The following is a 27,928-nucleotide window of genomic DNA, read 5'->3' as shown; positions in this document are numbered from 1 at the left end:
AATGAGACTAAGTTAGATTAGAACTGACTCTACATCCAAATGTGGTAACAGCTGAGACAGCCTTATTAGAGTAGAAGTTACAGTAGTTCAGATCCAGTATAAATTAACCCATTGAACTGATGCCTAGCTTCATTTTGCTTCTGGTTTGCATGGGGTCTTGGAATAAAAGGACCACTTAATTTTTACTCTTTTCCTCCCTCTCCAGTAAACTTACCATGTTGCCATTCATACTAAACACTGCTATGCATTTCAGTAAAGCATAATCACACCTTTTGGAAGAGGTGAGGAAATAACAGTCATTCAACTGAATGATATTTAGATAATGTTCTCTACTGAAAAGAAAAACCCTTCCAGCTGAAACCTCTGAGACAAAATGTTAACATCAGATACACACATCTTGATCTGAGTAAGAGACTAAAAATTCAAAGAAATTCTCATAGACTTATCATCCCAAGATTCAGGATAAAAACAAAAGGGGGAAAGATTCTTACTGCACTTCATTAGATTCACTGAACAATATATAGCAGAAATGTATAGAGGTATTAATAAAGTGATATTCTAATATCAGTTGTATCATTTGCTAACACATTCTTCTAGGATAGGCTGGGCTTAGGACTATCTTCTCCACATTTATCTATGCTCTAAAGTAATGATTTCAAAAAGGGGATACACCAAAGAAAGAAAAAAGATCAGGTATACATAATACTGATCAGGAAATACAGCTGTCCAAACACATTTTGGAGAGAAGCTGAATGCAGCGATAGAACTGAGTCTTCCAAACAGATTTAACCTAAGCCAGAAGCTGTAGATTGAAACTATCTTTGTTATGCCAACATCAGGCACTTGCACGTTGTCCCCTATTCCTAAAGATATTCTATCTTTGTAATGACCTATTATATAATTTGTGTTAAACACAGGTATATGTGCTATTAGAGATGAGCTAGTAGGAGGATATTTATAAGCTCTGTCTATAACATAGTTGCTACTGCAAATTTCACACCAGTTCTATGCCTGGTCTTGCTTTATCATCATAAGAATGATCAGTTAGATAGTGTAAATCAGTTGAAGGTATACCAATAAAATTTTATCTTTTCCCTTCCAAAACAAGCCTAGACAATATTTTAATTGAAATTTCATATGGCAGATCTAACGCACTTTCCCATCAGCAATAGCAACTGTGCACCAGAAGTAGCCAAGATACCTGGGGAGAAGACCAACCATGAAAACATACTGAAGCTAGTCTATTTGGAGCTTTAAGTTAACACCTTCAGAAGTACTGAAATGATTTTGAAAGCCTAAGTCTCCTAGGAAGTGAATATGACTTTGACATCTAAGTCACGTAGCTACTATTACCTTATTCCATTTGAGAAAGACTAAAGGTATCATGTGAAGAGTGAAAGAGTTCTCATTCTCCTTTTTAGGATTCAACAAAGCATAAGGTTTTTAGAAAGCTTTCTTATACTCTCCTTGTTTTATAGTGTTACCGTTTCAGGAATAGCAACTTCTCCTCCACCGCTTTTTAAAAAAAAAAAACTTCAAAAGGTTTCAGATTCTAAAAATATGTATCTCTAGTCTACCAGAGGTGTTTTTCTCCTTTCAAATGCTCTGCATATTCAAAATACATGAAAGAAATCAATGATCCAAAACTTCCAATACAAAAGACAAAACAAAACAGATGCCATCTCAGTTAATCAGCTTTCACTTCCTTAGCTCTGATCCCATGAACCTAATCAGATTCTAGCTATTCGTAAGTAATTTTCAGGCAGAAGAGGGTGTACATACATGAGTGTATGTGTGTGTGCAGGGGGAAACTTAAAAAATAAAACCAGAAAAACCTCTCTTCAGACCTTTTTTTTATAGGAACACAGATACTACCATCTGGTATCAGACAAAGTCTATATCTTGAATCTTTGGGAAGAAACACTGTCAAACGCTTCAGAAGAAAGTGTGGAGCCACTCAGTAGACAGAGCTGGCAAGGAGCATTTCAGCCCCACGTCAAGTCACCTTCGATATACTTCTCTGAGAGACTGCCCAAAGAATGAGGTAAAAACAACTCTTCCAACATTGGTCACCATTAATGATAATTCTAATTATTCTCAGCTTATCATACTCTGATTCTGAAAAACATCTTGTGAAAAAGTAGCTTCTAATTTAAGTGGCTGTTACCTTTCAACTTCCTGAACTTAGAATTTTTCAAGTTGTAAGGTCAGTGAAAGGTTTTGCTGCTTGTACAGCATGAGAAGTTTCAGCTTTAAAATCTTACATGCATCAGATCATAAACAAGGGACAAGTCCAGTGATTTTGAGTTCTGTTTTGTTCCTGAGGCTTTTTTATTTCACTTTAAGTCAGTGATTCACATTTTCTATCACTTATAAACATCCATGGAAATAACTCACAAACTGGTAATCCAGGCATTACCATAAACCTCTTCCATTTCCTTTTACCCACTCTTGCAGATATTTATTGGGTACACACTACAATATTTTGATGCCAGCACTGGAAATTTGGGATTCAAAATCCACCGTACATGTATTTTTCTATTTGCAAGTATGTGTAATATTATTTCCAATCATGGCCCTTTGTGCTTCTTTAACTACAGTGATTACATCCAGCATAAAGGGTCTGATAATTCTGTTTTCTCTTCAGCACAACATATCTGCTTTCTGACTCCACCTCAGACATCTTTTCTTTTTGGAACTAGTAGCTACTTCCCCCTTCCAAAAAAACTTTAATTGTATGCAAACTTCAAACACTACAAACTGTTGTGTTCCTTTAAGTAATGGAATAGTCTTCACATAGTTAACTGTGATAATGTCCCCCTTTGAGACCCCTTTCATCTGCAACCCCATACACAAAACTGTACATGCTTTTGCAAAACATTTTCTCTTCTACATTGAGAGCAAATTTTCTCTTCTGCATTGGGAGCAATGCAACTTGAAGAGAAATAAAACACATCCTTTGTATTTCTTCAATCAAGCATCAATAATTTCAAAAAGCAGCAACATATCTCAGACTAAAGCAAAGCTAAGTTTAAAAGTTACTGCATTTCGTATTATGGAAGAAGGCAAGAAGAAATCATAAGCAAAACAGGCTTTTGCTAAAGAAAGAATTTTTCAGCTTTTTTTTTTTTTTTTTGTTTACAACTTTGACTCTCACTAATTTTAATCTTTGACATTTCCAGAGTTCACAGCACACTGCTAATATGGCATTTGCTAGGGATGGTGGAAATAATTTACAGGCTACTGAAAGCTGTTGTGAGTTGCAAGATTCTTTTAAGAAAGGACACAGGAAGAAACATTGTGGCAAAAAGTTCTCTTGATCCTCACTCTGTTATTAAAACCTGGCATATTCTCAGCAAAAATAAAGAATTTTCTCATTAAAAGTAATCTCATAATTTTAAAAGAAAAGTCTCACATCAACCATCGTTTGCAACCTGGCAGAGTGATGGCCTTGTTCATTTACTTTGTAGATGTCTGGCTACAAGCTTGGCCTTTGTTGCTCTATGTGCCTTACGCGTATTAGTGAATTTACCTCACATCATTTCTATGAGTAAAATCCATCATTTCAAGCCTACAGATGGAAAAATCAGGCCTAGAGAGGTTAAGTCCCAAACAGCAGATCTGCATAAATATGTCTTAACTCTGTTTTCAAATAAGTCAGTAGGAACCTTTGATTTCGATAGCAGAGTTAGGCCTACACTAAATGCTTCTAAAAATCACACCAGAAAGTGAATTGCCCAAAGAAAATCAATACTAAGACTAGGAATTGAACTCTGATCTCCTGAACTTCAGCCTAGTGCTTTAACTACAAAGCTAACCTCTCCACAAAGCCACAGTTGCTTCTATAATGAATGGCAATACGGTGTACAGTTCAGCACTCAGCGGGATATAGCTCTATGTGCAACTGTTTTGAGCACTTATTCAAGGTCTGCATTCTCTTAAGAACAGGGTAGGAATATAAATCCCAACCTAGCAGTTCGAGTCAACATCATATTTAGAATTTTTTAAAAAGACTACTTAAATAAAAAAAAGAATCTGTGAAAATTCCAAGGTGAAAACCAACCCAACCCAAACCAACCAAAACTAATTAATTCATGTATGTCTTAGATAATCACTCTTATACAAGAGTCATTGTAAGGCACTTCATGCATGTGGACTTTTTGTGTGTTTAGATGATGCTAATGTGCTTCAAAATGGTAATATTTCTCTACTCAACTACTGTGTCACCATAAAACAGCAAAACTACCTATATCAATACTTTCATAAAAATATATTCCTTCTTGTTCTTACTGTTCTAACTAAAGGAAAGTGTAGTTCAACAAGTTGGATATACTCTTCCATACATCCAGTCATGGAAAGAATTTGTAAGTCTTCATACAATCCAATTCCAAAATATGTGGCTGTGGCAGGCACCGAGTGAAAGAATATACTGTACATTAGGGTAGGTGATCGGTCACCTGCAGTGTAGACTGATGAATTACTCTCTACTAGTACGTAACTGATAATCGCACACCAGTAGTTTCTGTTTAAACTGCAAACTTCATATTTGGGTCCTCTACAAATCTTACTCTCTCATTAAGCTTGCAATGTGAACACTATACAGCTTACATTACTGTGAAGAAAGGAAGCCCCTCAAGTTAAAACATAGGCCTGTCAGATAATTCTATTTTCAGTACACGCATTCTGAATCCTGTTATGAATCAAGATCTTTCAGTGCACAACCAGCAACGGTTTCTAGCTACTAAAATATGGCTTATACTCTGTACACTTTCTTTAAATAAGCTCAAGAGTGATGGGATTTGGCGAGAAGAGACTTATTACCACTGTCTGTTATATTTCTCAGTAAGAAGACTAGCTAAAAAACCCAAAGAATCAGTAATTATAATTTTGGTTGGCACCTTGCTAATTAAGAAAGTCTCTATCCAAACATACTTTCCAAGAGGGACCTTCTCAGCCTCTCTGGTGCTGCAGGCTACTATGTAGTATACTAACCTACTGATCCATGTTGCCTTCAATTTTCTTTGATGCTTCCTATTTTTCAAACATTGAAGCACAAAATTAACCTTGCAAGTGTAACATTTATTTCTAACCTAGTTACCTCTTGCAATTTATTTGGGCAAATTTTCCAAAGACAGTTCTTTTGCACAGGGAGATCTTCCATGTGCATCCTGTGCTTAAAATAAATAAATAAATAAATAAAAGTCAACATTTCAATCTCCTTTTAAAGATAGATTATTTTATCTCGCCACCTGGAGACTGTATCAATGGTTCTGACTTAACTGTTTTATTCTCAGAACCTCAGATGAGAAGCACATTTACACGTAAGTACTGTGTGCTGGAAATATACATTGTATATCTACAAAATGGGCCATATCCCACAACCATTAAAATTGATGGGAGTTTTGCCATTCACTTCAATGGGATCAGCAGCAGTATATAAAGATGAATTGGCTATAAGCACACACACACGGGTGCTTTATGGGCGTGACAATATAAAAGCCCTATGCGAAGTAATGAAATGAATTGTAACAGTGCTGGATATGTCAATCTTCCTTCTCCTACTCTCAGCTGCTGTACCAGGAACATTAAACATTTCCCTGGTTAGCCATAGAATCGTAAAAATTACCAATAAAAAAGTGCTATTAAGTCTATATCCTGTCAACACAGGATTATTCCTCCCCATATCGTTTGTAATCCTCTTCTACGGTCTATTCAGACGGTCTGGATTCTTCTTCTTCCCATAGGGAATTATTCCATCAGCTACTTAATCACACTGCCAGCCAAGCTTTCCTGGTAACTAACCTCCCAGTTTTTTCTTAATCCCATAGCACTCCTCCTAGCTATACCCCTTTGCATAACACTAAAACCCATTGCTCTCTTTTGTGTATATCTTTCAGATACTGGCACTTATTCTTTTACAACATTGCTAAGACAACTTCCACCAAAAAGTTAGCTTTTACCCCCTCTTCATTGATTCATCTCCATTATCTCAGGAATAAAATTTGCCACTCATCTCTGAATTCCTTCCTAATGTTGATATTTTATAATTGCAGTAACACAGAGGTAGTACAAATTTTAATTTTAAAAGGAAGTACAACCAACTTACAAAATTTTTGGATGCTGTGTCCTCACATTGCCCATTAGTATTTTATCTTTTCAGTTGCATAACAGCTTAGATCTCTCCTAAAAATAAACCAACATAGCAAAACAACTCCCAAATAGCCCAAGATATTACTCAAAAATTTCCCTTATCATCTTATTTGTGTTTGGGACAATAAAGAGAAATACTTCCAAGAACCTGTAATATGAATATCATTCATATTTCAATATAATGATATTGAAATATGAATGATAATATATATAATATCATATAACTTGAAATATGAATATCATTCATATTTCCATGTCTTTTCTGGCCTACCATCCCCAAAGGAAGGCAGCAGTAGCTCATTTGTTGTTGGTGTGGTAGTGAACACTGGAAGCAGGCAAGGATATGCACTAATCTCATCTAAATCTCTCCTAAATGTCCCAGGTGGGCTGGTGCTCTTTGGCACATACAGGAAGGAAATGTTGGAGCCTCATTGGAGGAGGGCAAGGATCATATTTAACCTATAAGCGCAATGTTGGCTCAACTGGGTATTAACTGGCTGTGAATATATTCTGGCTGTCATTTAGTTTTCTAATTCTTGAGTCACGTGATGCCAGAACTATGTTCTAGTGAAAGCAAAAAACCTGAAACCTTTAAAACAAAACTTTATCAGTTTGTGGTAGGCATCTGATTTGAGACTTATCAAAGTGGGAAACTAGAACTGGTGATGTGGAAGACTTTTTTCAACCACAGGTTCATCAAGTACTCTTAACACCAAACCCTCAGTGCAGGCACAAATTTCATCAGAGAGGATGAGGAATTCAAGGCTGCACTTATTTCTGGGCAAAATCTAATGAAATGTCTAAACCAGAAACCTCCATTTAACTCTCAGCAATATGCAACTACTTGACTTGAAGTTCTCAGTGAGACTATAATCATAAAAAGATTAAGTTACAATTTTGTTGTGTTGCTCTCTTTGTCCACCTCCTGCTTGAACACACTTGTGCTACTCTCTGTTTTACTTAGGGCAGAGGGCACCAACTTACTTTCTCTTTTGGGGAAGATGCTTAACAGAACTGAGCACATTAAATAAAGCGAAAAAAGTGCATTTGAAATGTACACCACATTTTTATACACAGCAAACTCACGAGACCTCTAAGTTGGTAAAAAAAAAGACTACAAGAACACCTATTCAGAGATGGATTTTTGCCTTGTTAGTCTGTTTGTACTACACTGAAGTATGCCATCTGAAAGCCACTGTTCTCAGACCCTTAGGAAGCAAGGCAGATGTCTCCAGAGATTTTCTCAAGTAACGAAGTTAGTTACTGGAGACAAAGTGAAGATCAGGAGTTGTGCCCATCAACACGGGTGACAGTATGTAAGTATCACAACAGAATAATATGAGAGTGACAAAGAGATAGCAATAGCTAATCTAAATCTCTCCTGGATCCCTGTGAGAATTACTCTAATGCTGCATGCAAATGAACCTCTTCTTGCTTATTTTCACGGCTTTATTTGATCAGACTTGTCAGAAGAAAGGTCAGGCCAAACTGTTATGGTCTTTAAACATGAAAGCCATCTTCCTAAGTCAAGGAAGCATCATTATGGAAAAAACAATGCAAGTGTATCGCTCACCTTAGCTGACGTGCTAGTTTCATTCAAATTTGAGTAATTGTGCTGTCTTCTAATGCTTTATTTTCTTGGACAAAAGACTTGGTTCTAAATAACTTTTGGAACCTCTTATGGAATTGATTTATTACTGTTTTAGGGTAACAGATCTTTTTCTTTTCTTCCATGACTATGAAGGATATGCACTGTCATGGCACACTGATCAGTGATCACAGTACTGCCACATCTACAGAACTATCACACAGTTACAGGAACATAAGCCCGTTGCAACAGTGAGGAAACATTTATGCATGTGTCCACCTTACACAGAGCTGTAGGGAGTGGAAATTCTTCAGTGAAATGCACAGAGACTTACAAAGGGGAAACCGTGTGAAGCCCAGGTTTATGTTCCATCCATTCCTCTCAAAAGTAATTATGACTTTTTTAAAGAAGGAATTTCATTTTGGTTACTACCCAAAAAAATATCTATCAAATGGGGTCATGAGACCTCTATGCTGCCTGCTTCTGTTGCAAACTAGGCACACTGCTAAGGGAAAAAACTGCTAAGCCCATTAGATCCTTCAAAGTTTACAAGGCAGCTAAAAAAATCAGCCAGTGAAAGCATTTTCTGAAAATGTTTCATGATTGCTATGGTCTGTCTTATAAAAGTAGCTATCTTCAGTCAAAAGTCATGTGCTGGGGACAGCCACATCAGCACCATCTAAAAGATGAGAGTAGTGACTGTGTATGCCCCATACTCTGCCCCAACTTTGACAAATTGGTAACTAAAAACTTAAATGATTTTCACTTTTATTTGAGTATTTTTCTGGAAGTAAGAGATGGCCAATATGTGCTGTTTAGGTTTCTTCTGGAAGAAAATGCAAAAAAAAGTCTCATTTTTAGCCAGTATTTCATAAAATTAAGTAAGAATCACAGTAGGCCATATTCAGTGACAGAGCAGACTACTGAACCCAGATCTGATTCTCAAAACTTTCTCCCATCAATATAGTATTTCTGGTAAAAACACAGCATCAATACAGAGCCATTCACTTTGCTAGAAATCAGGCAGTCATGCTCTATTTAGTGGTCAGAGCTGATTTAAACATTTTATAATTCAAAGCAAAACCCTACAGTTTTTATAATCAAAGTCCTCAAAAGATATTTTTCTACTAACATCGCAAAATAAGCTAAGCAGAACCTCCCCATTCCCAACACACATAGCAGACGTTCTAAATAATTTTATTATCTATACTTCTCCAAAGGAAATCTCATCTCCTCATATCACTCACAGATATTCTCCTACATGGGGTTCAACGATGTTACTGCTCTATCCGAATCAAAGCTGGTAAAAGCAGTGGTATCTCTCATCTATTATTTCCTATTTTTTTTCCACTGCTGTAGTCTTAATCTTTTTATTGTACCCCTCTTTCAGGATACTTCTCTCTCTTACTGCACATCATAATAAGAAAGCTAAAAGCTTGCTAGCCCCCTAGTTGACTGTAACAGTCCACAGTCATTTGTGTGCGTAATCTGTTTTTCCACTCTATTCCACAGTGGAGAATGCTTTTGACAAGCCATAATAGAACTATGTCAGATGTCATTAGATAAAGGATAAAATTTGGCAAATACTGAAGCTGCCTTTATATAAGGCTTGCATGTCTTATTGTGACACATAAAAAATAGCAAAGAAACTAACAGCAAAATTACTGTTTGTATGTTTGAAAAGAAAATGGCAGAAAAGCACAATCATAGTTGAGTTCCAGTTATCACTACTATCTTGAGGTATAGCGATACTGATATGTGCTATGCATAATCTGATCATGAGTGGTTGCACAAACACTCTCTTATTTGCTTTTCTCAAAGATTATGCCGATTTCTCTGGCTATTCCTTGACACAATAAAAATGCTCATTCTCTTGCCCTAAACTGGCTCACCTGCCTTCTCCCTGGGGCTGCAATTTCCTTTAAGATAGAGAGGTTGACTTGTTTGCTGCCTCGTTTCCATCACTGTTACTCTTGAAAGAGGAGACAGGATATAGGAAGGAAATGCCCTGAGAAAAGAAGTGTAAAAAGGGAATATGTTGCAGCATTATCTTGAAGGTGAGCAGAAGGACATTTAAAGAAAGACATTAAAAGGGCATTTAGGACAATAAAAGTATCTGAGAGATATTTAAAGGACACTTTTCAAACATTCTGAAAAAAAAAAAGCATCCTGAAAGGATACTTTTCAAAAAGTACACTTGGTTTGGAAGCTGTTTTCTCACAGGTACAAGCCTTCCCCCTTGCCTCCACAGGCATACCTCCCTTCCTTTCTGCTTTTCCCTTCTCACTCCCTCTCACCTCTACATATGCTTACCAAATCTGTTATCAGCCAGAACTGATTAGAATAGAATAGAAAACTCTCCACAGTTCCCTGGACTAGTATTCATCTGCTACAAAACAAAATAAATAACACTCATTAGTTAGCTTTTTTTTTTTTTTTTCTTTTTTTTCGTTTGTGGTACATTTTTAGACTAGCTAAAAGAAACTCCAGGAGATCAGCAAAGGGTTATGCAGCGCTCAGTGCAGCTTTTACATAAATTAGGAAGCCTTGCTGCATAATTTAGGCCTAATGCAATTCACAGTTCACAGGGATTTGCCAATACACTAAGATTCATCAAAGTTCAGTTTTCAAGGATCCCTTTGTTCTGTGTGCGATTACCTAGCCCATATTCTCCTCAACCATTTGGTTTAACTACATATTTTAATTACATTCCTGAGTAACTTACATTCTTGGCTTTCCACTTCAATTTCCACAGGGCAAATAAAACTGATGGAAAGCATTTTGACAAGGGTATTGTTATTTTATCCAGTAGCCTGAGATGACTCCAAATTTGGATATTACATTTAATGTTTCTGGAACAGATGCTGTTAGGTCTTTTTGTGGAACACAGAATCATCTGCATACGTTAGTACCTTCTAGCCTCAAGTTGCATACAGTTTATATCCTCTTAAGTTTTCATAGACACTGCTGACAATTTATTAGTACGGGGGCACCTCAAACATTTTTCATCACAAACTAGGAGACAGGATGACCATGGAAGCTCCTACATTGAAGCAGCGAGGTACCTTATGCATTTATTTCTTGTAACAAATAGTATAGGGGTCAGATACAGGTTTATTGATCGCTGCAGTCCTTTCAAAACAGAGGCCCATGTGCAGAAAAGCTCCTGGAAGAATCTCACTACCTGATGGAGAGCAACAATGGATCAGGCAGGATTCTCCTGAGCCTCAAAAGGTGAGAAAAAGTGTTTCTCCTTTAACAGATCAACTCCCTCTCCCTGCAGAGTGGGAAATTGCAGGTCTCCATTTGTTCTTAAAGCCAACTCTGTCAGAGAATGTAAGGCCAGGAAAAGTATATATATATATGTATATATATAGATAAATATATACATATGTATTTTTTGTGAGTGTACAGAAGTTGCTGATACTGCTTCTTATTCTGGCCTCCAATACACAGCTAGATAATGCGACCCTTTCCATTTACACAGTCTTGGGCTTCTTGAGATTCTGGAGTTGTTTAATTTGTAGGGCAAACAACATTTTAGCTATTGCATTTCTTTAAAGGTCTTCTGAATCATATCTCTCTCATTTTGATAATGTTTGATGGTCTGTATTACACAAAGGTCAAAACATGGGCTTATACACGACTAACTCTCAGAATTTGAGAAATAAAGGCCTGTGAGACTGCCTGCTGCTGAGAAAGTATATGCAAGACAACTTGCATAGTAATGGACTGGAAAGTCAGTAAATGTTCCATCAATCAGTTATATTTTTCTCTTGAAAAAGCAAAAAAAAGAGAAAAGGAAAGAAAAGAGAAAAGGAAAGAAAAGAGAAAAGGAAAGAAAAGAGAAAAGGAAAGAAAAGAGAAAAGGAAAGAAAAGAGAAAAGGAAAGAAAAGAGAAAAGGAAAGAAAAGAGAAAAGGAAAGAAAAGAGAAAAGGAAAGAAAAGAGAAAAGGAAAGAAAAGAGAAAAGGAAAGAAAAGAGAAAAACATGCACATATATAAAAACACACACACACACACACACACACACATATATATAAAATATTTTGTTACACAACCCAAAATGTTTTAAGCTTTTTGTTGTACAGGAAATGTCTTTCTTAATGTACAACTGTATAAACGCTTCATTTTCTGAACATACAGGTCAGGATTTGGCTGGGCAGAAGCTGATAAATGTCGCCAGATGATGAGCTATGTCTATTCTGAAAGCAAACTGCTCAACCCATCCCCCTCTTAGCCACAGAAGCCTGAAAAAGCAAACCAATTGCACAAGATCAGCATCTGTTTTTAGGCAACAGTAACCAAGGTTTTCTTTAGGTCAGGTGCCGTCCTTTTAAACCCAACTATCTCACTGCTCTTGACACCATAGACAGGAAGTTCCCAGCAACCATGTTTGCAGTGGGGACAAATATTAAATGCTCCACTGCCATGGATATACTGACAGAGAACTGAGGTGAACACAGAGTTGAGGCTCATCAGCAGAACAAGCTCAGTGAGGAAAAAAGGAAGCAAAAAGTCAATTGAATTCTTCAGAGAAAAAAAGGCATTTTAGTCACTACAGTAATAAGTCATTTTTAAGTTAACAACAAAATTATTCGAGAAACTACTGCATTTCTGATGTGCTTAGATGGAACTTCTGACAGAAAAGCTCAGACAGAAATCCTGCTTTTGTGGACAAGGTACAGAATTAACCTGGTAATTTTTCCAATATTTACCATTTATGTCCTTTTAGACATACCATTTATGTCCTTCAGAAAAATCAAAGCTGCATTAACAAATCATGTTTATGATTGCAAAACCTTATGATTAAATACACATGCAGACATACATACAAAATGGATAGGAAATGCACAAATGTACATAGCCACACACACACAAATTTCAATATATACAACTGTTTTTTCAAAACATGGTTCCTTAAAAACAGTTACTGTAAGGTTTAAACAGGGAAAGGACTCCTCTTTGCTCTCTGTGCAAAGAGAGGGATGAAAAGGCTCCATTCTCCATTTGAGAGTGACATACAACTTAATACATAATACTCAAAAGTATAATCCATGCACTGCTCAATTGTAAGTTTTTACACCTAACAGATGTGACATCACAAACTCACAAAACATACCGTGACTCAGCAGATAAACCACTTCTCCATACTGTCTGTTTTGCTCATTATGACTACAATTATGTGACAGAATTCTCTGAACACTCTGCCATTATTGGAGTTATTAATCATTCTGGTTCTGTTTCAAGTACACACTTTATCACCTGCTGGATATACTGCATTATGCCACAAACTGAATATCAAAGCTAAACACATCCAAATCTACTGTTTTAAGAACATTTCAACATAATTTACTCTTTCAATTTATACTTTGACAAAATATAAAAATATAAAGAAAGGAAAAGCTGGTGTCAAGATAGCTGCTGACCTTTACAACTGTAAAAAAAAGGCAGATCTTTTCAGTAAACAACTTAGCAAATATGAAACCTGTTTTGCCTCTGCTTGGAATAGTCAGTGCTTAGATGACAGACTCTGCATACAAATCAGCTCTTACAGAAAAACAGATTTTTAGACATGTTTGAGAATAACTGCAGGATTTCCATGACCCTACATGCAGGCTCCAGTCAAACCATTTATTTAAAGATACACTGTACTAAAATAAAAATAGCAATTTTTAAAAACTGTGCAAAAACCACAACACAAGCCACTATTCTACGATAAAAGTCCATTTCAGAATATCACTGTGAAAATAATACAAAGCTTCTCTGATTTTAAAAAGACTTCACAGAGGCCCACAAGTCTTCACTTTAAGACATATTCTGGCTTTTAAGCTAAATGAAGTCAGTTTTCTAACTTCCTTTTCATTTGAGAACAGCTTACACTAAAGTGCAAAATTCTAAATTCAGTTGACTTGGATATCTACTACAGTTCCTATACATGCAGTATATTAGAAAAAGCATAAATTAATCACATATCCCTTATAATAAACTAAAAATCACCACACGGACTATATTATTTTCTTTAATTTAGCTACGTACATTGGACCCCATGCTTTCCCCTTCTCTGGCAGAACTAGAAGTTCATGTTGTTGTGTACCACTGAGAAGACTGAATTCCTGGGAAACAGCTTTGTGTATATCACTTATATCTTCAGGCAAAATATTACTACATGAATTTAGAATGAGATTTATTACATCACTGTTTTCCGCCTTTGACAGAGTGCATGTAGAATAGACCAGTGATCCACCAGGACGCAATGCTTTAACAGCAGACCTGCAAATAATGAAAAAAATATTCAACGTTAAGTGAGGTATTTTGGGGAGGGGAGGACAAATAAGACTTATAAATCTAGATTTATAAACAAACATACAGAAGAAAATAAGTAACTTCATAAAACACTCTTAACAGAGAATATAATTGACAATTCAGGAAAGAACCTGCAACACATTTTTGCTTTCTCATTTATTTATGTATTCTCAGTTAACTGAAGGTATTTTTACACAAGAATGACAAGTAGGAAGCAGCATCCATTCAGAACCACAGAATGTACTTCAAGCATTCACATAGGCAACAAAACTGTGAAAATGCTGCAACTGTCTATACAAACCAGATTATACCACATCAAAAGTGCTAGTTAAACACTTAGACAACTGTTTGCATGAACAAATATACAAACATACATTTGCACTAATAACCTAGACTAATTACAGGACTGTAATAAACATTTCTGCAATTTCTGCAACTTAGCAGGTAACAGAACAGGGGGTTTGACTGAGTCACCACTTTTCTACCTGATTTCCTAAGGAAATAAAACTTAGCAGACTATATTGTCTGTTCATTTATCTACCCTTCACCTATTAACCTGTTGATAAATTTTGACTAAACAAAAGCAAAATAGTAGTTTAAGATTTTAAGTTTCATGAAACGTTCACGACAGTTGATGTCAGAGGTTCTTTTCAGCTTCCCCGCTGAATCTAATTCTAAATAGACTGTTTAATTTCCATTAAAGCAGATCCCCAAGGTCTTTTTCACAGGGATAAAATGTAGCCTATGAGAGTAAGGAAATGAGATCTGCAATTAATATTCAGCTATCACAAATTAAAAGAGTAAGGAAAAAAAATCCTCACATCTTGTATCACAGAAGAACATTCCTCAAATCTGGTAAAACCACAGAACTGAAAGAGGAAGCTGCACTTAAAGTTCATTTGCTCTTAAAGTGCTCTCTTAAAATAATCCCTTTTAATCATACACTTTGGAGGCTTCAAGGACGTAATTGCTGAAAAATTGGTTTATAAGCTAGTATATAAACAGATCACCTCATTGCTTCTGGAAAACAGACATCATGGGGCTGAAGTAAATAAGATATTAAAACACAAAATTAAAATCAAATCTCTCGTTTAAAAACAAGAAGAGTATCTCAACAGATGAATGCTGTTACTCTACTTGTGTATACCTCAGAAACACCAAGGTTAGTGCTCAGGGGACTCCAAATGTGTCATGGAGAATTTTGCCAATTTTGGAGAGGAAAAGGCCTCGTCCTTTTAACAGGATTGGGCCTTTCCAGGAAAAGAATCAACTGGGAAAAAAAAAAAAAAGAAAAAAAAAAAAAGAAAAAAAAGCCTTATCACAAGCAGGATTAAAGCAACTCTGCAAAAGCTCTATCCAAAATAGTAAGGAAACACCACGACACATGATTCTTTCAGACAGAGATGATACAATTGTGTTCACCTTCCCAGGTGAAAATTCCTGTGTATTATACCCAATTTCTTTTCCTGGCAGTGTATGCATGCCTTTCTCATTTCTTCTATGACTCTTGGTTAGGTTAATAAACAAGCAATAAATTTTGTATTTAATTTATTGTATTTTATACTAGCCTAACTTTAGACAGCAAAAGCAAATAGATCTCTCTCAAGAGATGCTAAAAAAATCAGCATTTAATGCCTTTATTTTATCAGTCATCAGTAAAAAGATGGAGAGTGAACAGACGGCTATCATATTTAGCATGAGAGAACGGCTCAAGTTTAGCCTATTATAGGTAAAGAACAGGTTATAGAGCACTTAGGTGGTCTCAGTATTTTCAATTTAACTGGCATTAATGAACATCACTCTAGGATACTTCCAAAACTAGCCAAAGCTATCCCAAAACTGCAAGCATATCTCAGGCCTCTGAGTACTTTCTGAGAATCTATAAAAGAATTTAAGAATATTTTAGAAAAATGTTGGTATTGGATGACATATACCATGTCACCCTGAGACAGTAAAACAGAGCAGATGTCCTCCTGACGACCATTCCAGATTTAATTTTCTAAAATTTTGCAAATATCCGCACGCATTTGAACTACTGAACTCCTGAGTAGCTTTTCAGTGTGTTCCCCCATCCCGCAAATACATTTATACTCCTTAGCAGGTACAAAAGCGCAAATATTGGTCCCTAAATTGTCTCTTACGTCTCTCCACGTGTTGTCTTTGCATCTGTTCTGTACCCACTACAGCAATCCATTTAAAAGGCCAGTGTTTACGCTGCTTCTCTCTGGCCTGTGTGACCAACCAAAATATGCCCAGATGTACGGAAGAAAAAACTATTGTAAAACAGAGCAGGTAGCTAACAGTATGTACTTCTGACAAAGCATTTGCAAGAGATTCTGTAAGTTAGGCAATATTCTGTTCTATGAGAACAAATGAAAACATTTTTTTTAAATGCCTCTTTTGACTACCCGTTTCCTTTGTTTTCATTCCAGCATTTTTAATCTATCTTTCTGAAATTAGTTTGTTAAGGTTTAATTTGTAGCACCATTTTCTAATCTAGAAGGTTGAGCAGTAACGTGTCTCTTAAGAATTTTTGCTAATATTTGATGCCACAGCAGTGTATGCTGGGAGGGAATAGCACTGCCTAGTTAAAGTGCCACTTACGTGTTTCCGTTTTCTAGTGAGAAACGGTATGGCACAGTGAAAATTCTGTACTTTAAATTAAATACATAAACAAAACAACACAAAGACCATTAAACGCTACAGTCAAGAGCATCCCGAAGCAAGTCAACACAACCACAACTTAGACAAATACAAGCAATAAAATATTTGTGAACGCAGTTCCCCAGTAGACACTCCCTCATTCATACACCAAGAGGATTACATACCTGAACATTAGTATATAAAAAGTATTATGTGTACTACTTTATAACCAACACTATTAACAGTACTGAAGGGAGCTCTGAGATTCAGGGTAATGACACAACCACAATTTTTTCTGCTATTGTGGGAAACAAAGAGAGAAGGAGAAAGAAACTGTTGGCAGAAGCTCAAGTTTAGCTACTCCTTCAAAGGAACACTTACCTTCTTGCCTGTACTACAACAGTATCTGAAAGCCTCACTTAAGATTAGAGTACCTATGCACCGTACTGAAACAGTGTAAGACAGTCCATTCCTTATAGAGTTTACACTGTTAAAGGGTAAAGAAAAAAAAGAGAAAAAAAAGAAACTTTCCCTTCTCCTATGGGAGAAACCAGGAAAGGCAGGAAGATCAAGCAGCTACCCCTCCCAAAGCTGAACAGCAAGTCAGCAAGAGAACTGCACCCTGAATGCCCATCTCCTTAGACCCAGATCAGTCCTGGTAATCATGAAGCATTTTTCTGCTTGGGGCAGTTATTTGCTTTCTAGCTTTTACATTAAAACTCAAAGAGAACAGAGATGAAGTATAAATGCTCTGTGATACAGAAAAAGCTAATCTTTACAGTACAAAGGAAACCACCTATTTTGCTTCTTCTCATAGAATTTCCTCCTCCCTCTACACCTTTTCTATATAAACTGGAATGCCAAGCTATGAGATAGCAGCCAGTTGGCTTGTAAACATTGGAATATTTTTGCATGACAATCAAGGTATCTCACATTCACACAATATCCCTCCCTCCAGCAGAACTTCAAAGTAGTGCACTAACTTGTAACATACCTGATAACTTTACACACCTAAGTTGGTAATGACAACTGCTTTCTTATGTGTAACAGATATTATATTGAAATTTAAACTAGGAAGTGAGAAAATACTTTTACCACGTGGAAAAGGTAAAGATAAATATCGAAAAAGTAGATACAGCTACAGGGTTAAAAGTCAAGACATCTGCAAAAGTTTCTTTTTTTAGTATGTATAAAGTAACAACTGTTTAAGACAACAACATATTAGTGATTTCAAAAGCACCGTGCTCCTACAGCAAAAGGCTCATGCAGTGATTTAAAGACCAATATAATCTGAACTAAATCCTGAAAATCTTGCATCAAAAACAAACCAACACTAAGCCTACTTAGCTTGAGAATTTTCACTGGACCATGACCCAAAAAGGTCACTCAATGCAAAATTTATCTTAACACTGAACTTAAGTCAAAAATTAAAATACCTAGGAAGGATTATTTTATAATGCAAGGTTAATCAATGTATCTACCCGTCTTGTCAAGTTCAGCAACAACTGCTTTTGTAGCTGTGTTCAATGTCACCATACCACTATCCCTGATTAAGCTGTGCTTAGCTTTTGAAAAACCTTCAGCACTAAGCTGCAAAATTCAAATTAAGCAGTGCTTGGCTGAAAGTCACAAGGTGATACTGTGGTGGGATAAGTAGGTTTGGGAAATTTGGTCCCTACATCAGCAACAAGAGAGAGAATTCATTCACAAGAGAATCTGCACAAATAAATTTAGGAAATCAGTCATCCTATATAAAAAATGGAGAGAAATAAGTTTATCCAAGAGAAATAGCAGAGCTCAAGCATAACTTCCAGACATGTGTGGGAACCCACCACCACTATGACTACACAGAAAGTCTAAGAATGTAATATACCTTATATATTAGGTATCTTGATTATCCACAGAATGTTCAATCAAAGCTCAACCTCCAGCTGAAGGAATCTGGTTGCTGTTACACAATACCTTGTAACTTCCAAAACTGGGCTACAAATCCAGAATGATTAAAATGGATGTTACAGAAAAAGGCCCTAAGATATTATTTTCACCTTCCTTTTATTGTAATACATTCTTTAAAGTCAAAATACATTATTTAAAGATTATTAATAATCTGTAATTATTTTTCTCCTAGTGGTACAAATATCCTTATCTAGATTTACTAAACAAGCATTAAAGCTTCATTTTTAATCATAAATCTAATTATACTTAATTTCATCATTTTAAATTGAAGTACATCCATCCATTTATCATCCTGAATTTTACATATTACAGACACTAATACTGTAACTTTGATCATTTTTAAAGTTTTGGTGTCTTAAACATTTTAAAAATAAGCATATAACAATTAGATATAAAACATTATGGTACACTATTTCATATTATAGCAAGCACCTGCATGTCCACCCCACTTCTCCTGTGCTTGAGTGTATGTTCTGCATGCCACTCGAAGGGTCACCATTATATTGCTCATTTAATCATTTTCCATATTAAAGTGAAAGATTACACAGGTTTTAGCATATGTTTAAGACAACGCAACACTTCAACAGTGCCATCTTTTGGTAACTGGGATGTATTTCTTTTCAGTATCCTAGTTAATGTCTGATCAGAATAAAATTATCCACCCTTTTATAAGCCATTCAAGAAGCAATGCATCTCAAGATGTGTTTCCTTTTATCTTGAATCCTATTCTTCTTATTGACTAAAGACATCATGCATTTCCTTCTTCCTCTTAAGAGAGTCCAGACACATCACAGTCACATGGCTTGTATCTTAAAGTTTTTGCTTTGTTTTTCTCAAAGTCAAAGTCAAAATGATAAGGAAATCCTATCTGTATCAAAATAACCTTTTTAATACTTTGGTGATGAGCAGTGGCAGAAGTGTACAGGAGATACTGACATGAGTTCAAGTATTCTCTCCATGTTCCAGACATTATACTTTCTATACTTCTCTCCTTAATTAAGCTTTGCTACTGTGGAGAGACAGTGCAGTTCAGAACACAGTAACAATGACAGCAACAGGAAGTGACTGTGTTTTCTTGCAGCATTAGATTCAAGTATAAATTTGTGTAAAAATAAGCATAAATAACATTTTCATATCAAATAATTTTAACTCCTTAATAAAAGCAATGAACTTCCAGTTTAACATTAGTGAGCCTTCTCCTTTAGTGTCTGGTGAGTTCTGAGGCAATCATTATGTTAACAAAATGCTACAAGATACCCTTCATAAAATACCAGCTGCATAGTAGTCTTGCAATAGCAACATATTAGCTTATTTTCTGATCTCAGATTTAAGAATCACAAGTGCCAATGCAATTCTGAAGAATTTTGCTCCCACCGTGAATGTTGCAGATCCCTCACAAGCTTACGTGCTGAGCTGCCACTCAGGCAGTATCACTAACAGCATGGCTATTTTTAGCTGGACAGCTGCCATTCCACTGTGGCTGCAGTGACAAATCTTCAATCCTTCGGTCATATTAATCAACCCAGAATTAGCTTCTTCCCTTGCAAACTTTCAGAGGTCCAAGCTGAAGGAAAAGTTTTTGCTTCTTTTAACACAGTCTACTCTCTCTGCTCCCTCTTCCCAACTTAGTTATTTAAAAAAAAGAAAAACATATCTAGTCCAAACAGAACCTCAAGTAGCTCTGGCTAACAAGGAGTGCTCATTAAGAACCTTAGTGCAGAAACACACAGCTATGATTAACAGTGGAGATTATGTCCTCCTGAAACGGATGTCATCTCACCGCTCCCAACTGTAGCCTACAAGGGTTACAATGACAACACAGTAGGCGGCAGCTATATATCACCAGTGTCTGAAGTAAAGGCAAATTCTCCACTACTGACAAAACCTGGACTGAACAAGTACATCTGCGAAGCTGTCATTTATTTAAAGGTAGGATATGTCCTACGGATTTTCTTGATCAGGAATACTGTGATCATCTGATAAAAGAGAGGGGACTAACTGCAAGGAATGCCTTGTGTGAAAGAAGTACATTGATCGAGCTACAGAGGTTGGAAAAGGAGTTCAATATTTACCTTTCAAAACACCAAGACCCACAACGGCCAAAACCACATACAGGAAAAATTATGTATGGTTATATATGGTAACAAAATTACAGTATGAGATATCTATTATTACTTAGTGTATACACCACAACAATGTATCTAAATTAAGATTCTGTACATTTAGCTGTGCAAATGCTCAGCATAAGTAAAGAAGGGAGAATTTTAATGCAGGAAACAAATTAAAACCCTAACTTCTACTGTATTACTTGGTGATGCATTAATGTTACTAAAGATACAGTGGTATTCTGCCTACTTATAGAAAACAATTTTTATCTCTTCTTAAAACAAAAAACATAACACTACACTGAATAAAAAGTAAAAGCAGCTTTGTAATTACTTTTCCAGCTATGTCAAAAACTTTATATTTCAATGAAAATTTAGAGATGATACTGAATATGTAAGAAAGGAACATCAATTTTTTTCAGTAATTTACAGTATTCACTAACTTTGCATGAAAAAGATGTTCTTTTAGGGGGAAAAAAAGTAAATTATTCTATGAGACCATGTCACTAACCTTCATATACCATGGATAACATAGTAACTTGTGACTTAAGCTTTGTTATAGTTGTGCCTTAAGCTTTGACAAAAAAATTTAACATTTACTTCAAGTAAGAAACATTTTCAGAGGTCTGGACTTGAGAAAACAATGCAGGTCTGGTGGCATGTTAGATTAACCAGTGTTACCAATACTATCTGAGAACTCAAGGGAAAATGTCAATCTCATTTTAATTCCCATGTGTGCTGATCTATAGGCCACCCTACAAAGTGGCTGCATGATCAGCAATCTCTGCTCCAGTAAAGCCCAGGGCTGAAGCACCAAGACAAACATGGATCAGAAGCTTTATGAAGGTGCTTGCACAGCACCCGCTTACTTACACTTGACATTAACTAATAGTGTAAGTTCCCATTATTTCAGAAAATTAAGTTCAGAATACTTGAGTTGAAGGCTTTTTTTTTCTTACAAGTAAAACATGTGCACAACCCTCCCTCCCGCCCCCCCCCCCCAATATTTCAACAAGAAATGAATAATTTCTGGTAACCTTTTCTTACAAAGAACAAACCAGCAATTTCAAATACCATATTATGACTGACATTCAAAGCAAAACAAAGTTCTTATTCAGTATACCTTGAAATTGCGCCCCAGTAGCACAAGCAATAACAGAAGAGACATATGTAACGGACAGCCAGACATTGTTCCTTATGTATTTATAAGCAACGTAGGGATTCAAATTTTTAATTAACTAGGAAGATTGAAGTGTTTCCCTATTTTCAACCCAAATATAATGCTTCACCCTGAGTTCTGCAAAATGAGAACACATACAACTCTAAACAAATCAACTAAGAAAAACAAGGTGCAGGCCTGTTTTGCCACCAGTAATGCAAAGCATAGAATATTCAGGATCCTTCAAATTTCTTATGCACCTACAGTCCCCTGAAATCCTGATAACTTTGTGTATGCATGTACACATCTCTACCTATTCAAAACAATCTGCCCTGTAGTAAAGTCCCAGAAAGAAAAAGGAGGGAGGAAGGGAGGGAGGGAGAAAGGAAGTCAGATATGGCATATCTCTAGAAGTTAGTTTGAACTCCTGTGGACCAAAACTCTGTTGCACACCAATTAGAACTCATTAATTACTATGAGATGTTGTGTATAGAAGAGTTACAGTAGTGTGAAGATCTTCATTGCATTGTTTGTTTCAGTTGAACCTAACTCAGTTTCTTTCAACTGCAATAATTGGTCTAAAAATAATTACAACAAACACAAGAATTTTACATTAAGTTATTATGCACTCAACCTTACCCCTAGGTTTTATTTTTATCTGAGAACTGATACCATTGGTAAATTCAATTATTGGTATCACTGCATTTTGTGCTAGCATTCAGTGACAGGAAATGACCATTCCTCACTTACTTTGCAATTTGTTTTCTGCATGAACACTCCAAATAATAAGATTTATAGTATGTTCTTATATTACAGCACTCAGCAGGGATGCTTTAGTTATGGCATTAACAATCATTATAATCTCAATTTTCAGTGGTGCCCTCACTGCTTATAATTTGCTGTTCAGTATTTATGCCACTTATTTACATTTCAAATTTTATTCAGACTTGAGTAGGAAGATAGTTGAAATGGTTTCAGCACTTCTATCAAATCTGCTTTGTTTGAAGTCTCTATGTACTTAATAAATTACACTGTATTGTAAAAACACTTTTTCTTTTCTGTCTTCCTCCCTGATTTCCCCAGCTTCCCCCTCAAGCTGATCTGCTTAAAAAAATGCAAGATAACAAGTGAATTACAAGTGAAAAATTTCTGTAAGTAAAAAGAAAGAGAGAAAGCTAAACTTTAGGTCAAATGTGACTTGACAGAAATGAAAATAAAATGCTCTTTTCCATCTCACCCCTCTTTTGTGTGTATTCCCTTTCTGACTATGCTCCTTACGCTTAAGCACTACAGCTAAAGTAATACTTGGCCCATATATTTAAGCTTCATCTTCAAATCAGACAATATTTATTACATTACTTTTAACAAAATTTCTGGGATACAGATTTATACTTTTTTTGCTTTATAGATATGGGAACTGAGGAGAGAAGTAACTGTACATAAGCTGACTCAAAGCATAGCTGGATTAGTGCACTGGTTCAATCTTACCAAATATTATCAAAATATCAGAGACAAGATTCAAATCCAATTTTTGATTTATAATTATGTACACTGGCCATAAAAATGATTTCATCATTTGTTTTTCACTTACATACAGGACCTGAGGCTTCATTAGCATTGAGAATTAGTGAGAATTGGTTCTAATTCGATCAGATAAAAAGTACAATAAACATCCAGCGCACAGCTATACCATTTACTAAGTATATGTCAAATATTTTACTGGATAAAGCCTATGATCTTTTCATCTTGAATCTAACCATTCATTTCATATGCTCTAAAATCTTAACAAAAAATCCACATATAACAATAGGTTGTTGAATCTACATAACTACTTAGGACCTACAGTGAGTGACAGAACACCCTTCTACATCAAGTTACCTATCAAAAACATTTTGTCTTATTACTGTTTCTATAGTAAAGCATAATTTCAACAGAAACAAAGTTCTCTTCTAGATTTAGGATCAATTCAATTAAATATGATTTGAGGTGACAGGAATGTTTCCTTTTTTAAAACAAGGGTCCTGCTGTCAACATTTCTCCACTTTAGGATTAAAATCTGGAGTGATTTATGTAAATTTTCAAAATTTCACTGCATGATATATGCCTTCTTTTGTTAGAGGTTCACAAATTGGATTTTATATGACAAATATTGAAAAGAGAAAACTGAAAGAGGTCAGTGTTTTAAATGTGATTGATTTCTTCAAAGGAAATGGGTGACATGATGCATTACTGCAATAAGACACTCATATTTCTGTTATAAATCACAGGTTTCTCCTAGGCCTTTTTTGACTCAAGTCTTGCAAAACTATCTTGAACTGCTGCAATGGGAACTTCCCATAAAAGTTTTTTTGTTGTTATTGAAATAATACATTATTTTTTTCCTCAATTTGCTTTGACAGATGTGTACTTCCAAGGTAAATCATTGTGTGGCACTTAAAAGTTTATTACTCTATCAGTATCTATTCAGCATTATAACAGCTCCAGAAACTACTTTTGGAAGGAAATATAATTCTACTTTAATGTAACTCCTAAAACATTTTAACTTTTGGGTATAATAGTGTATTATTACTATTACTGGTTCGTTCTGTAAAGCTTTTTTTAAAGAAGTCAGTTACGGGCAACATTTTATTCATTCTCAAGCTGAAAGTTATGAGCAAGCAGAAAACATGAACTTTCGTGAGACTGAAGGTAAGACTCACGAGAGAGTAACTTCCAGTATGACTGTTACTTTACAAAAAATACTTAAGTATAAAAGGTATTAAGGAGAAATCATATTACAGTTTTTCATGTTGTAGAAAAGAAAGTGTTTCAAATGTTTGCTAAGTGCTCGCCTATGGCTGACATCATTAAAAGTACAACACATTACAACTTTGAAATGGATTACTGGGTGGATTTTCCTGAAAAGCTAACAAAAAAGTCCTCTCCCCCTCCCCCCCCCCCTTTTTTTTCTAATCCTTTTTTAATAGTCATCCAGCCTGCAAGACCCTGCAAGACCCTATCAATTACAACCAGTAGTCTTTCTTGCTGTAAACACTTCAATGGGTATTAAATTCAAGCAGTTTAGAATGTGCAACAATAGACTCAAATTCTTTATATAAACAGGCCGTAAAACACATCCTGAAGCAGCATTATCTAATGATCAGCTGACTCACAGATCTATGATCAAACTGTAATAAAGAACCATATTTGATAATTCTGCTAACAATAAAGAAACATATTTGAGAAAAAAACACCTAGCTTAGCTACTTTTTCAGATGCTGAAAAAAAAAGCTAGTAAAAATTCTGTGCATGTTTTTGCTTCATCTGGGGAATATTTCTGGAAATGTTTTAGTTGTGTCCACAGGAAGTAGTCTGGTAAGATACCAGACTGTTCTGAAACAGTCTGTGAGTTAGTGAGTTAACAGGACTTCAGGTCAGTATGTTAGTAGAAGATCTAGACCTCACTACTTTCACTGTCCCTCCACAAAATCTCCATATTCAAATAAACCTAGATTAACATCTATGTAAATAGCAATTGCAACAGGATATTCTTCACTTACTCTTTTTATTGTGTGAAACTTAGATTTGGATATTAAACATGACAAACTTTGCCCCCATACCATTTTCATTAACTAGAAAAAGCTCCTTTAATAGCTTTTCTTTGCACATCTCACCTTAACAGCTGTAACTGTAGAGAAGATAACTCTTTCCTTTGAATTAGTCTAAATGTAGCTTGCTGAATATCAGAAGAGAATAACCAACTTCTGTCATTTGAACACGGAGCATCCACCAGTATCTATACAGCCAAAATGAGCAAACAACATATTAACAATATTCACTTTCTGAACACTGTATGCCAAAATCTACTCAATTCATTTTGCAAACATTTAAAATGCCTTTTTTATTCTCCACTTTACAGGCAAAAAATTATTTATTATTTTGAAATGTTTTTGTATTTCTGTCTTCAGAATTCACTACCAAGATTAAATGGTTAACACCATCAACACATGAACAAATGCAAAATAAGCTTCATATAGTGATTCCTGAGGCTCTGCGGAGTCTGTTTGTGACTTTGTTTGCCCCAATAAGCCAAATATTTCTACCGAGTCTTGGGGAAAGAAAAAAAAAAAGGAATAGCATAGGAAAAGAAAGTAGTAAAATATGGAAATACTATTTGCTAATATGTAATAATGTTACCTTGTCATATAATTCAGGATTGAGATCTCCAATCTGTCTGCCATCTAGCTTAGAAACAATTATTGAGTTGATCAAAGGATCTGGGATGAAGGATTCTAGTGTCTGTTTCAACCATCTTGATCTCAAACCATCATATTCATTACAGTGAAATTGACCTTAAGAAATTAAAAACTAAGTAAACATTCTCTGTGATTTTTACAAATATAAGGAATTAAAACAATTTCAGAAGTTTTATTATTCTTCCTGGAGTGCCACATTGTTCACACACTATGTGCTTATGTTATTGTACATATTATAACACTGCTGGATATTTATAAGCCCCAGTAAATCTCAACTTGTTCCTACTGAGCAACTCACTAATACTTATGGTAACAATAGACTCCAAAGTTAAATGAACTTTAAACATAACCCACATCCAAAGAGCACTGCTAAGTAAAAAAATTTTGGGGCTCCTTCCACCACTGTCTAAAGAAAATACGTGCCTTTCATTAACTACTTGCCTTTTTTATTAAATAAAGCTTCAGTTTTGTGCGTCCTAAACACATCAATGTAACTCCTTATTTGTTTGAAATTTAAGCCAGAAGTGTTTTAACAAAAGAATATTGGTTGTATTTACGTTTAACAATGTAGCCAGAGTTCCTGTTCAGAGGAAAAACTACTGTTGCTTGCACCAAGGCCACATTAGTATCACATTTTACTTTCCTTTAGAAAGAGAGTAACTCCTTTCTTTAATGAAATTTCTATCTTGATGTCTCTGGATGCTATGGTTTGTCCTATACACTATTTTTGTCAAATACAATAGAGTATATCTTAGCATTTGCTGAACTATAGTCAGAATCAGCATCCTTATACCTTACTCACTTTCATGAGCAACAATTCAGAAGCAGCCATGGGATGTAAGTGCTTTTTTTCAAACCTTTTTTCAAACCTTTTAGAAGAGCAACCCACATTTAATTTACCTGGTAAACAGCACCTTACTCCTCCGGAAAAAGGAAAGAGCCAGCTATAATCACCAGATATAGGTGTTTATAGTGATTTTTTCACCCTTAAGAACATACAGTGCTGCCAGTGTTTCAAGGCAGTTACTATACAAGCTATCATATAAACCTGGAAAGAGCAGTCACATACTACTTGAACTCCTTGGCCTGGAAGAACTGAGCTGTGGTTTTATGCTGCCTTCTCCTGTGTTCTGTGTGACCCTCTTAAGTGCCACTGTGCAATGTCTAGGTGGATTGAGACACATATTCTATATTTGAAGAACTACAGCATTTTTCATCCACTATTAGGTAAAAAGATGTCACAAAAATATATTACCAAGCAACATAAGGCTACTCAGATCATAGGTTATTTTTTTTTTTTTTAATCAAACTTGTACAGAATACAAATATAACTAAAATAACCTAGATAAATAAAGCCAGTGACTGGATACTCACAGCTAATAACAGCTCAATATGTTACCTGGATAGGCACACTGAAGTATAGCTACTGATTTACCCCCTGGCGCAGCACATACATCCAAAATGTCTTCCCCATCTTTCACCTCCAATGCCAGCACCGGCAAGAGTGAAGCAGCATTCAGCAGGTAATATTCTTTCAGTTTACCAATCTGGTGTTTCTGTGCTGGGAATCTCCTAGGAGTTCTACTAATGTAACACTTCAACGATTCTGGCAGATAAGGCAAAGTTTCTTGAAAGAGAGGACGGTATCCCTTCAAACACAAAGTGTCCTCCAGCTCTGAGGACCAACTGAATCTGTTAAGAAGGACAGCATGCTGCCAGCACAATGGGTGTGTGAGTACATCCCTGGATTGAAAAAAAAGGAAAAGCTACTTAATAGCTTGACAAAT

The 27,928-nt window shown here is 35.7% G+C and overlaps 1 protein-coding gene across 1 annotated transcript in view; it reads right to left on the bottom strand.

The window, feature by feature from the left end:
* Window positions 1-27,928, bottom strand: part of NSUN3 (NOP2/Sun RNA methyltransferase 3) — a 66,891-nt gene that overhangs the window by 35,384 nt on the left and 3,579 nt on the right. Inside the window, exons 3-7 of the mRNA XM_062574138.1 lie at window positions 27,541-27,884; window positions 26,083-26,237; window positions 25,560-25,681; window positions 13,777-14,010; window positions 9,631-9,746 (exon numbers count right to left, since the gene is read on the bottom strand). Of these exons, the coding sequence (XP_062430122.1) occupies window positions 9,631-9,746; window positions 13,777-14,010; window positions 25,560-25,681; window positions 26,083-26,237; window positions 27,541-27,884 (971 nt within the window). The remainder of the gene's footprint in view (window positions 1-9,630; window positions 9,747-13,776; window positions 14,011-25,559; window positions 25,682-26,082; window positions 26,238-27,540; window positions 27,885-27,928) is intronic.

Source organism: Rhea pennata, chromosome 1, assembly GCF_028389875.1.
Source record: "Rhea pennata isolate bPtePen1 chromosome 1, bPtePen1.pri, whole genome shotgun sequence".
In the NCBI taxonomy this organism is placed as follows: Eukaryota; Metazoa; Chordata; class Aves; order Rheiformes; family Rheidae; genus Rhea; species Rhea pennata.
This window is presented reverse-complemented; position numbering and strand designations above follow the sequence as displayed.